The sequence below is a fragment of the Chrysemys picta genome, chromosome 2 (genome assembly GCF_011386835.1).
Source record: "Chrysemys picta bellii isolate R12L10 chromosome 2, ASM1138683v2, whole genome shotgun sequence".
NCBI lineage: Eukaryota > Metazoa > Chordata > Testudines > Emydidae > Chrysemys > Chrysemys picta.
Genome location: NC_088792.1, coordinates 51,536,388 through 51,549,975, shown reverse-complemented (window position 1 = coordinate 51,549,975; position 13,588 = coordinate 51,536,388). Strand labels below are relative to the sequence as shown.

The 13,588-nt window shown below is 38.9% G+C and overlaps 1 protein-coding gene across 23 annotated transcripts in view; it reads right to left on the bottom strand.

Moving 5' to 3' along the window:
• Nucleotides 1-13,588, bottom strand: part of UMAD1 (UBAP1-MVB12-associated (UMA) domain containing 1) — a 183,610-nt gene that overhangs the window by 106,134 nt on the left and 63,888 nt on the right. For 17 of the 23 annotated variants that reach the window (XR_010599143.1, XR_010599146.1, XM_065587018.1 and 14 more), the window contains one exon: nucleotides 9,736-9,846. The exons of 4 other annotated variants lie outside the window; for them this stretch is intronic. Coding sequence is in view for 17 of the 19 variants with exons in the window: in XM_065587018.1 (XP_065443090.1) it covers nucleotides 9,736-9,846 (111 nt within the window). In the remaining 2 variants the exon portion in view is untranslated. The remainder of the gene's footprint in view (nucleotides 1-9,735; nucleotides 9,847-13,588) is intronic. 2 more of the 23 variants (XM_065587030.1, XM_065587031.1) reach the window with 1 other exon arrangement.

Sequence of the window (13,588 nt, the reverse complement as noted above, 5' to 3'; positions counted from 1 at the left end):
GTAGAGATGTGGGGACCTGCATGAGAACCCCTAAGCTTAATTACCAGCTTAGATCAGTATGCTGCCACCACCCGAATCATTTAAAACAGCTGTTTATGAGTCATTTGGAAAACTCTGTCCCGTCCCCCCCCAAATCTCTCCCTCCCAAGTACTGTAACTCTTCCCTGGGTAACCTTGAGAGACTTCTCCAGCAATTTCCTGGTGAACACCAATCCAAACCCTTGGGTCTTAAAACAAGGAGAAATTAATCATCCCCCCCTTTCCTGGCAGGATTTGAGTTAATTTCCCTTTCCCTCACCAATTCCTGGTGAGTCCAGATCCAACCTCCTTGGATCTTAAAAAAAAAAAAAAAAAAATCAGGTTCTTAAAATAAGACTTTTAATTAAAAAAAAAGGGGGGGGGGTAAAAGAAATACCTCTGTGAGATTAGCATACAAGCTACTCTCACAGAAAACAGATGCAAAACACAGAGGATGTTCCCCCGGGCAAAACCTTAGTTACACAAAAGACGACCCAATTTGATTATCCTTCTAATGCACAAGACAAAAGAAAATAAACAAACTAATTTATTCCTTCTCTAATACTCACTACTCTGATAAGAGGCTGATTCCTGGATCTTTTCTCTCCAGCACAAAACTGAAACTAACACTGAGACAAAGGAAAACTTCCCTCCTTCCTCTTGAAACATCTTGTCCCCCCCATTGGTTCCTCTGGTCAAGTGTCAGCTAGGCTATGTGAACTCTTTACCCCTTACAGGTAAAAGAGGTATTAACCCTTAACTGTCTGTTTATGACACCTTCCCAGCTGCCATAGTCTTTCACCATAGTCCTTCCTGTGGCAGGGAAAGGCTCCAGTAGTGAGCAGGCAGCCAGAGTCTAAAAATAGCAGTGGGCGCTTCCATGGGGCCTGTAGAGAGCTGTGTAAGGTATATAGGTGTGGAGGCCATTCTACTCAACCTCCCCAAGCAGTGCCTCACCATCTACATTGTTATTTATATGTATGCTAGTTGGACGTACAGTGACTGCCCTCTACACGCCATCATTAAATGTACACCTATCCTAAATGTTATGAACGATACTCTGACATAATGCCAACACCTATACAATAGCTGAGCTGAATGCTAATAAGTTATAGCGTTAGTGAATCACAGAATGTTGCTTACACCTTCATGGTCATTTTCAAGTGCATGATAGGTTGTCTTTTCCTCAAGTATATACCATGTTTTTAAGAGTATAAATAATTAAATCAAAGATTCATTTTATGCAGGACAAATGGGCTCATGGTATTTTAGACCAAAATACACTTGTTCTATAATCAAAACAAGTTTACATAGTGCCAGTGAGATTCAGTGGACCATACATTAAATGGAAAAAATATTACAGACCATATTTATCCCTTCTCCACCCCCACCCACCTCAAAAATACAAACAAAACACATTACACTTACATTAGTCTAAATTCTGCTCGTCTCATTCTCACTGTAATGACTTGCTCCATAAACAGGACTACTTCTTACTATAACTCTCCTTTCTATAATGTTTTGAGATGCACTGATAAGTGCTATATATGAGCTAGATGATATTACTTGGGGAGTAAGATACTACTGAATGTGAATAAAGCTAGCAGACTATAACTGTTGATAGACCATTTGAACACTACAAGCAGAAGTAAAAGAAATCAGAACAAGAAACTAAGATAAATAAAAATACATAAAGTGTAGAACAACCAACATTGCAGAATACTTGCCATTATGACTAAGGAATTCTTTATCATTTATTTTTGAAAAACTGTTTTGATAATAACTATTCAACATTATTTACATTCATCACTCCTTATTTGCAGGACTTAGAAGAGCAATGTCAAATACTCCCATGCCCAAATGTGGGCATGTCAATTAAGCAATGTTTATAGATGTTTCAATATATACATTCTCCAACATGAGAACTGTAAAGATGCATTCTGTAATAACTCAATTCTGGAAAATGCTTGCGGCATCTACTATTTTATTCTTAGGAGGATGACCTCTCTTTCTTTCAAAGTGGGGGTGAACAGTCAAATACTTTGGTCACCTCAAAACAATTTTTTTTGTCAATGACAAATTTATTTCAAAAAGCTTAACAGCCATACAATCTTGAAAAAGATGCTACTCCAATTTTAGCAATTTTTCTTTCAATGAGACAACATAAATACAAGTCCATGCTTAACATAAATGTTTTCAATAACATGTTAAAATGTTTATTAAATTGGATGTACCAAGGAGAATTTTCAACGGGACAGTGAAAGGAAAGTACACACATTTGCTTGAAAGTCCTAAAACAACTTATTCTCTTGGGTTCCAACATGTTACGTTACATTCTTCTGAAATTAAAATCACAAGCAGTTAAAAATAGGAGTCCTGGTTGTTACAGTTTAGGTTTCAAAAAAATATACCAGTTTTTGAATATTATTAGGATTAAGGGCTAACCAGCTACATCTAGTCCACCCAGCACTATAAACAACAGCTGTTCTTTACAATATATTGTTCATATTATGTTACAATCATTAGGAGCTACTACAGACATGTCAAATAAACTTGATTATGCACATTAAAATGTTCCTATTAAAATGTTAAAGCTAAAAAACAAACAATTATGAAGCTTACATGTTACAAGGTATGTTGGAATATGACCTGACAGATTGAACCCTAGAAAGTAAGAGGCAGGGGAACTATAATTATACATGACTAAGTAATATTTTTCAAGAGCTAAAAAGCTTTCAGGGTTTGAATTTTGATTGAGGAGGAATTTATTTTTTATTTTTATTTTTTAAATACTACCCTAAAGATATACAAGAAATGTTCCTAGTGTGCAGGCCACAGCCAATGAAGTGATATGTTCTGATCACAGACATTAAAAGTTAAACACATTTGAGTTACAGTGAAATGTAGATCTATTTCCTGTGCTATATGAAATCTAGAAAGAAAAAAGCATATATACTGCTTTTAAGAAATACACCTGCTTATACTGCAAAACAATGAATTTCTGTTGTTCTGTAACCTAATTCCTTTAATCTACATAAGAGATGCTGACCAAGTTCACTCAACCAAAACACAACTGGCTTTTAGAGTACAATCAACACATGCTTTTCAACAGTATTAATATAGCATGAAGCTTGTGCTCCCAATTATTCATGTTGTTGCATTCTGTTATTTTCTGCTATAAAAATATGCAAATTCATTCCTTTGTGTTATGTAGGTCTCGTGGCCCTCAACAGATCTCTCTTGGAAGGAATTACAAGCCAACATCTAGATAATAGGTATCAACATTTCAGATTTCATTTTTTACTATTAAAGTGCCACTTCAGTGAGAAATTTAATGTTACAAAATGTTTGAAATAAAGCTTTGAAATTATGATTAAAACCTACAGTCTAATAAAAATGGCATACTTTAATTACTGTACTGTACTCCACTGATTTTTACTGTAGCAGCAGAATGCAAGGAAAAAACTACCACCTAGTGATACAAGTGCAAACTGCAGTTTGTTTTTGTGTGAAACAAGTACCCAAGAGGATTACTTTGACTTCATTACTGAATGAGGAGGAAGCCATTATCTCCTTATGGTGACAAGAAAGACAGAGGAGAGGGTTGTTATTTTCCTGGGCCTGTTCCCTCCTCCTTGCTCAGTAAACTCAGACTGTAGTATTAGACACCTAACAGGATTAGTAGCTTAATTTTGCTTATGCATAAAAGACAGAAAGCAATACACTTTTTTCAGATGTAGGTTAATGACACATCAAGAGATTAAAAAACAACTTCTATTGTCAGAAATTTTGACCAGACTTTGCATGGACACAGGCTTTTACTTAATGGTGTGCTATTCAGATAGTGCTTTTTATTTTGAAGACTACACCACTCATTTTATGGTAAAACAATTTTATGGAGATGAAGTAGCAGTTTGCTTTTTTGGGAGGGCAGTGGTGGAAACATGAACCACATGATGGATGCTGCAGCTTCATTATGGGGAAAGTCACAAGGGACTTTAGATGAGAGAAGCACATGCCCAACTGGCATCCTGCCTAGTGTGTTTAATATACTTTTGCTTAAAATACAATAAACCAGTACCACTAACCCTTGCTTATTAGCCCCATTCAGAGCCCCTTTAATATTAAGGAAAAAACATTGTTAACACTGACATGGTTCTTCTGCACATATATTAGCAAGTCCCAGAAAACAAGCAAAAGCATCAAGAGCTAACACTTCTATCGCCATGCCATTGATCTTCCAAATAAAAACAAAGTTGCACTAATAAATCCAATTGTACAAATATTGAGAAATGATCAATTATGCTGCTGTACTAGAACTATTACTAGAACAGAAGTAATTTTATTTATGGACTTGTACTTTTCATAATACATTTGTTTGAACAAAAGGATATTTAAAATGCATGTATTTTCTTCTCATTGGCAAATTCTGATCAAAATAAACATATCTGGGAAATGGGGTCCCATTATATATTGGTGGTTTCAACCAAACACTACAGAATAGTTTAAAAAGTTTTGTAAACAAAATCTACTTCTATCACTTTCCGATTGCCTTCATCGTTTTGGGGCTTTAATGTTGCAAGGCATATAATACACTTCTGGCTTTGTGTAAATCTTGATTTCAGGAAGGGCATGGAAATCATGAAAATGCCCAAACTGTGATCTTTTAAATAGTTTTTAAAAAAGAAAAAAATGTCTATTAAGTCTTTAATACAAAAAGTTACCTTAGCTTACAGTGCTGTTTCCAAATTTTGGGGACGAGTAGACTGCTGCGTGCATGCAACCCAACTCAGTTACACAACACAATGAATTTTACAGCTAAATTTAGTCTACTGAACTCATTCTATCCTGGGAGTATATTAACCTGTAAAATTCAAACCATGCAAACTCTGTGAAATTTAATACTTTGCCCTTTACACTATTATGAATGTTATAAAAATAAATATTAAAAAAACCAATGATTTACACAGGGCCCTAATTATACTCTATTTATAACGGAAAGCTACACAGTCCCACTAATTCCAATTTATAGTGTATCCAATTCTTCCTGTCACTGCAAACAATACTTCAGGCACTTGCATATCTAGAATACGCTGTAGGAAAATAAAGGTGAGAAAAAATACTTAGCTTTTTCGAAGGACAAAGTCAATATTTTCTGGACAGAAAACTGACTCATGTTGCATTATTTTTTCCTCATATGAAAGAACTTCAGTGGATTCAAGAGATTATTTTAAAATGTTTTCTGCAACAAAACTGCAATTCTCAAAAAAGCTAAATATTAAATCTGCTGTACACCATTGTAGACAAACCAGTTCCTGTATGCTAGGATACCAACGACTGAAGTGAACTACATAGGACTTTAACATAGGAATTACCATAGTGAATCAGACTCATGGTTAAGGCTATGATTTAGTCACAGATCACGACAGTCACGAATTTTGTGACTTTACCAAACCCCAGTGACTTCTTCCGCTTCAGCGGTCAGCAACTGAAGTGGGGGCTGGAGGCAGGACTGTGCACCCCTGCCCTGCTGCAACTGGGGCTGGATGGCTGGAATCAGGACCTTGCAGCCCCTGGCTTTTGGGCAGTGGGGGGACTGCAGCTGGGCTGTGCACCCCTGTCCCGCAGCCAGCTCTAGAATGGGGGCTGCTCCCCCTGCCATGCCCCAATCCCACAGCTTCCGCCAGGAGCTGCAGCCAGGGTAGTGTGCCCCCTTTTGGCTGCAGCCGGGACTTAGCAGGGCCGTAGCTGGGGCCACCCACCCGTCCTGCAGCTGCGGCCAGCTCCGGAGCAGAGGGCTGCACGCCACCACCACTCCCCCGCCCCCACCCCCATGGCTGTGCCCACCGCTGAAGCCAGGGCTGTGTCCCCAGCCATGGCGGGGGTCTTGGCCTGTCAGTTGCCCACCCACCCATGGGACTCCATTCCTCCACCCTACTTAGCCCTGCCCCCGGTTATTTTTAGTAAAGTCACAGATAAGTACGGGGTCCATGAATTTTTGTTTATTGCCCGTGACCTGTCCTTGACAAAAATCTTAGCCTTACTCATGGTCCATCCAGTCCAGTATCCTGCACAAGATACAATCACAGTTGGCAGATGCGGGATGATGTGTTACGCCCTTTGACCCCAACAAAGATCTCATCCCTAGCAGAGATTGGCTTAAAGCCTGAAAACAGGAAGTTTTCTCTCTTTCAAGATTTGGAAACATTCACTATTATAACTCTGTATATTCTTGTTATTTAATACACATCTAATCCCTCTTCGCATCTTGGTAAGTTCTTGGCCTTAACATGTTGCAGAAATGAATTCCACAGTCTGATTATGCATTGTATGAAAAAGAATGTCCTTTTTATTAGTTTTGAATTTGCCACCATTCTGCTTAATTGAATATTCCCTTGTTCTTGTATTACGAAACAGGGAGAATAGAACTATTGGCATAAAACAGCTTCCAAACACTTAGGGAATGCTAGCAAGTAGCATTCCATATCTTTACTGTGATCCTTTAGTGTTCATTTAACAATTTTATTGTGAGAGATCACCACAATATAGAAGTGTGTGCGCAAAGGTGGTGTTCTTAGCGCAAGACAACACACAGCAACAAAATATACTTTTTTGTTGTTTTAATTCCACAGAGAATAGACTTCTCACTCTTTATCCAGAGATAAAAACACTATTGGCTTGTGGCTATGATGCATACATATACAGCAATGGGCTTCATGGGAAGGAGTGTTGAGGACTTCTTTAACCTGCTAGCTAACAAATCTCTACCTGTGGAAGGTGCTTACCTCTAGAGGTAATGCAATGGACAAAACTGAGAAATGGAAACTCTCAATTACGACCCAACAAGGAGTCTAATGATATCCATGTGTTTACATTCACCCACAATTTATTTTCTAACTTTGTTTGGCCTTTAGGAAAGCATGGCGAGAGGAGGAGGAATGAGGGAAGGGGGTGGGGTTTATTTGGCAATTCCCAATAACTGGTTTTCCCTGAACCCAATCGACATGGTGAAAGCTTATGCTATGTTGCCACTCATTCCTTTGTAGCACTGTTTAGAATCCTGCACCCACCTATTTCTTCTAGGGTACTCTTCATCTTTTGTAAAAATCCCTTATCAGGGCAATTGAACCTCAGCAAAAGCCCTGCAGAAGAGAGCCAAACTCAGCTCTGAGACACAGATCAGAATTAGAGACAGACAGAGAGCCAAAAATATTAGTGTAAAAATTTGAAATCAAGTTTGGAATTTCCCTCAGAAAAGCTATGCAACAGAGAAAGCTGGCTGAGCCACTGGCCACTATGGAAGCAGAGAAGACTGGAGGGGAACTTCAGGTCAGGCATTCCCTTGCAGCCAGTGACTGACAAGTCTGTTTCTGCCTCCAACTCGCAAACAGACGAAGTATCTCTTGCAACAGATCTGTGGACTTTAGCACAAAGAACAATGAATAATTCCCTCTATAAATTGGTGTACTGGGATCACCCTTTCCTTATAAAACCCCATTCAGAAGTACTTTATGAGGATGACTGAATTCTCATCTGCCACAGAATTTAGCTGAAGACTTATAGTGACAGAAACTCTCCTGACCACAGTATCACATTTGACCTGGGGCTCTCCCTCCTTTTTCCCAGTACAGAAAGAACTATCCTTCCTCCCTTGGCTAAGGAGTTGGAAAGAGACTCGGTTTCTTAAGTTATTTACTCTTGTATGCCTTCGTTAAAATCCAGACTCCACTGACCAAAAAAAAAAAAAAAAAAAAAACCACCCCCCAACAACAACAAAAAATACACCAGGTTTTAAGGTTTTGAAGTTCTTTACCATCAAATCTGAAAAATAATTAAGAAAAATCACCAAATTAAAACCACACAGGTAGCTAAAGTTTCTAAACTGCTGCTGCTCTGGGATAAATGGAGACAGAACTGCTAATGACTTCCTGAAGAAGGCATTCCTTCCTGTGACAGCTTCCCCTGACGTTGACAGTTTTGTACCTGCTTCCATCTATAAAGGAATGATACCTTCCACTGTCAGGACTACTGGACATTCCTTTACAAGGAAAAGAAATAATTATATGGCAATCTATTTTGAAGTAATTTGCAAGGTTAACCACTGTGTTAGTTTAAAACAACACAAAAATTACAGTCACCACCAGGATGTATGTGACATGCAAGACACTTCTGCCCACAGCTCTTCACGCCTGGCATTGCAGCACTGACTCTGGGACTGCCTCAAGCTATATAGTCATTACTTCTGAAGTGCTTTACAGAAGCTTTTGAAGAGTTTTTTTTTTAAATGCAGGTGTCAGAATTAATAGATTTAGCTACCAAAACTGAAGTTTGTGGATACAGGGCTGTAGCAGATCAAGTAAGTTTACTGAGAGGCAACTGTTAAACAGGACATTACAAAAGTAAAAATTACATCCTTGAAATTAGATCTGCCCTAACAACTTGCATACCAATAGGTGTCCCAACTACTTACAAGACAAAACAGTTGTTCTGGAAGCTACTGCCTAATACTTCCGTTAAAAAATTTCTTCCGTTATGAAATTTCCTAACCATTCCAGTGATAATACCCGTTACATCCACAGGGAATCTCTCTGAAAAGGTTAGAATCAGCACAAATGGAAGAAACTCCTAAATATATCCACAGTAACTGAAAAACTCAGTATTAGTAGGAAAAAGTCAGCTGCAAATGGAGAGGTGGAAGACCTCTGGCAAGAACAAATCAGTAAATCAGAATAATGATGGCATCAGAGTATTTATAATGACAGATTTACACGAGGACGGAATTAATTGCAATAAGAAATAAAACATCGGTTGCAATACAAAGGTAATAAAAATCTTGATTTTCCTCACATTTGATTCCTCTTACACGACCATGAAAGACTTGATTAAAATGAGCAGAATTCCATTTTATTTCTGGAAAATCTAATTTATAACAACTGACATTTTAGGAGACTAAAGCATTACTAACTTCTTAAATTTTCACCAAAGTACTCAAGTGCCAGATTCTGACAGAGATGACCTACATTTCATATGTGACTATAAATAACACATGTAACTTGCAGACATTTCCGAGTTAATATCTGGAAGACTTTAGTAGCAACTGAGTTTATAACAAATAAGTGCTTAAGAAGAGTAGTTCTCCCTTTTAATGGGGGAAGAAAGTTTGAAGTTATTCATGTTTTTCAGCAACACAGTGTTCTTATTTTTCCTCTTTCATTGGGCAACCAGCTAAGAGCCTAAGGCCTGGTCCCCACTTAGTCTGGACTTCGGACTAAGGTACGCAAATTCAGCTACGTTAATAACGTAGCTGAATTCGAAGTACCTTAGTCCGAACTTACCGCGGTCCAGACGCGGCCGGAAGTCTCCCCCCGTCGACGCCGCGTACTCCTCTCGGCGAGCTGGAGTACCGGCGCCGACTGGGAGCACTGTTCTGGGATCGATCCCAGAACATCGATGGCGTGCCGCCGGACCAGCCGGTAAGTGAAGACTAGGCCTTAGTATTTAGCTTAAAGTACCCATGTTTCTCTTTATCACAATATATGAAATGAAAGCAACAACTAAAATCTTGTTTAAAGAAATAGAATTGTGTGCATGTGTTCAGTGTTTTGACCAATTTCTGTTCCTCATTCTGTTTTCATGTAAAAATTAAAAAATTACCAAATTGACAGTAGTAATATTATTAAAACACTTTATAAACAGTATTACATTAGAATCACTCACCCAAAAGAACAAATCCATCTGCCTCTCTTTCTGGTAATGACACCTTCTTAGAGTCTTGGGTTTTTCGGAAAAAGTTGAACATATCTTCTTTTCCCCCAAGCCTCTCTCTAACTGGAAAATATTGTTAAATAAGTATGAAGCAATACAATTTAGCTTAGAAAAATTACCAAAAAGATAGTACATTACATATATTAACTCTGAACATGCATCTCTAGATTTGAAAAATCAGATTTCCTTGTGTCAAATGGATTGAAATACTTTGTTGAGAAAGTCAACACTACAGACAGAGGTACAAAACAACTATTCACCTTCCCTCACTAATAACTTTCAATCCAAACACAATTTTTCTGCAAGTTTCCATGTTTGGTCTCTATATTTCTTCATAAAGTTGAAGGAAAACCTTTTGGCTGTTTTTGATGCATGTTTTCACATTCTCTCACACCCATTTTGCCAATGAAAAATTGCTATGCCCTCCCTAACTCACCAGACCCAGATAGCTGAATCCAAAACTAGCTGAACTTTGAAACTTGAAATACAGTAAGTATTTAATCCTCACTATGTATGCTTGTCACCAAGTTGGAACAAATTTTGCCGCAAGTTAACCAATGGCCCAATCCCACTGAAACTTACACATATTACTTCATTCGCACAAGTATCTCTATTGAAGTCAATTGAATTACCTGCATGAAAGTTACATGGGTTTGAACAACAGGGCCCCAAGTTATGAATTTCTGAAAACACATACTAGGTATGTGAGGGAAGAGATAGCTCAGTGGTTTGACCATTGGCCTACTAAACCCAGGGTTGTGAGTTCAATCCTTGAGGAGGCCACCTAGGGATCTGGGGCAAAATCAGTACTTGGTCCTCCTAGTGAAGGCAGGGGGCTGGACTCAATGACCTTTCGGGGTCCCTTACAATTCTAGGAGATGGGAATTCTATATGGAGATATACCTAATACAAAGTTTCAGTTTTTCAGAGCTTACATTCCTAGAGAACAGCAAAGTACCTGTGTAACTTTTCCAGCAGCTTTTAAATACCATTTTCAAATATGGTGAATAGCAGATGACTGGTCATTCTTAGTTAGGCCAGTGTGCATTTTGCTAAGAAACTAAGCAGGCAAGCTTAGCATGGTTATTTTGTCACCAAAAGAAAATCTATAGACTGACCATTCTGGGCCAGTTTAAAACAAGCCAGTTAGACATGCTAGTAGTGGAACAAATAATTTGCACAGCAACAGTGGATACCCAAATTACTATCCAAGCTTTGCAATGTACAATCTCAGCAATTTTGAATAGCCACTATATTCATATACAAAACTGAATCCTGGACAGCTCTTCACATCTCTATTCATTATAATGTAACCTTTGATCATTTCAGGCAGTGTATTAGTTAGATAAAAGTTGAAGACGACTTAATGTGCTATGAAAACACTATCAAAAATGACTTCATGAATAAGGCACAGAACAAAAGGTCATGAGGGGAAAAAACCCTCACTTTTCCGAAGTTTTCAACCAAAACTAGAAGTCGACTCAGGATGACATTCATTTGAACCATGTCCACAAGCTCTCCCCTCCGTATCCCAATTTACTTGGTTCTGAGAAAGCCTCGTTTAGGAGATTTTTTTGACAGAAGAAAAATAAAAAGTGACTTTTTCCATCACCCAAATATTTATTTAAAATGTTCTCACATCCTTTATGATAAGAAGCGTAGATGCAATCTGTCTTTCTTGATTTCATTTTTAATCAAGCTACCAGCTAACAAAAATAAATAAATAAAATCGAACGATATATACCGTATCAATTCAAATGCCGTCTGCATGACTAATAAAAAGCATACACTTACGGTACAGAAACGTTGAAATCAAGTTATATGTATAATTTATTCCATATTGAGAGGTAGGAATCCAATAAAAATGTTTTTTTCCCCCCTCCTGGAAGGTGGGATTCCTGTAAAAGTATGAATTCCCCCACCACCGATGATAAGCAGCAATTTTGGTGCATTTACTATAGAAGGACTTGCTTGTCCTTTTGGTGCATTTACTATAGAAGGACTTTCCTGTAATGGAAAGCAAGAGACTGCCAGTTCCATCAGCCTTTGCAAAAGAACTGCATGACACTTTAAGCAAACAAACAGTTAATAAAAATTACAGCCTAATTAAACCACATCCAGATGTCTCCTGTCCTTCTTCCGATATAGCTGGACAATTACCGGTAAGTTCAACGGCTGTGAATCACCATCTATAGTATGTCTTCAACAATTACAATAGTAAATCTAAATAGAGTTCCTCTTTAGTATATTTTCTTAATTTTATGGAAAAAAACAAAATTAAGAGTTCATTAACATGCGGCTTCAATTCTCCATTATTGTAAAAAGTTGTGTACAAAACTATTAAACCATAGTCCCTTGACATGCAAGACACACTTGGAACCCCAAAAGCAGGGGTCGGCAACGTTGGCATGCGGCTCACCAGGGTAAGCACCCAGGGTAAGCACCCTGGCGGGCCGGGTCAGTTTTATTTACCCGCTGACGCGGTAGGTTCGGCCAATCGCGGCCCCCACTGGCCGCGGTTCGCCGTCCCGGGCCAATGGGGGCGGCGAGAAGCTGCGGCCAGCACATCGCTCGCCCGTGCCACTTCTCGCCACCCCCATTGGCCCAGGACGGCGAACTGCAGCCAGTGGGGGCCGCGATCAGCCGAACCTGCCGCATCAGCAGATGAAAAAAACTGGCCCGGCCCGCCAGGGTGCTTACCCTGGCGAGCTGTGTGCCAATGTTGCCGACCCCTGCCCAAAAGCTTGTATGTATAAGCAGGTTATTTTATGGTCCACTGAAAAGGTGTTGCATTATCTACTTTGGTTTCCCTTTTTGCCTAAATTGCTCTACTTTCCATTGAATACAGTATTGCCATTTTTCAAACTTTCAATAAAACAGTCTGTAAAGAAGTTTGATTGATTAGGTTCTTTTCCTCTGATCCCATGTGTCAGGGTTCCCTCCCACCCACTCTAAACTCTGGGGTACAGATGTGGGGACCCGCACGAAAGACCCTCTAAGTTTATATTCTACCAGCTTAGGTTAAAACTTCCCCAAGGCACAAATTCCTTTCCTTGTCCTTGGACGGTATTGCTGCCACCACTAAGTGATTTACACAAAAATTCAGGGAAGGGTCACTTGGAATCCCTATCCCTCCAAGCTCCTTTACCCCCTTTCCTGGGGAGGCTTGAGAATAACATACTAACCAATTGCCTTAGCAATGTGAGCACAGACCAAACCCTTTGTCTTCAGGACTCTGAAATCAATCAGGTTCTTAGAAGAAGAACTTTATTATAAAGATAAAAGAATCACACCTGCAAAATCAGAATGGAAGGTAACTTTACAGGGTAATAAAAAGATTTAAACACAGAGGATTCCCCTCTGGACTTAGCTTTACAGTTACAAAAACAAAAGAACACCTAATGCATTTCCTTGCCCTTCTTACAATTTCTGTGGTTTTAGATGGATTATTCCAGGTTTATTTTCAGAAGATATTGTACCTGCTTGGCTTCTCCTTCCATAGGAAGAGTGAACAACAAAAGAGAACAAAAACAAAACAAATCCTCCCCCCACAGATTTGAAAGTATCTTCTTTCCTCATTGGTCCCTCTGGTCAGGTGCCAACTAGGTTATTTGAACTGCTTAACCCCTTACAGGTAAGGCAATCCAGTACAGCTGCCAAGGAAGGATTTTATGCTACTGCATACATAAAGGTTGCTATCCCTCCCCCTATATTTATGACACCATGTATATAGGTTTTCATTCTATTACTTTATATTAAGTTAAACTTGGGAAAGTCTTTGGAAAAGAACATACAGTGGTGAAAG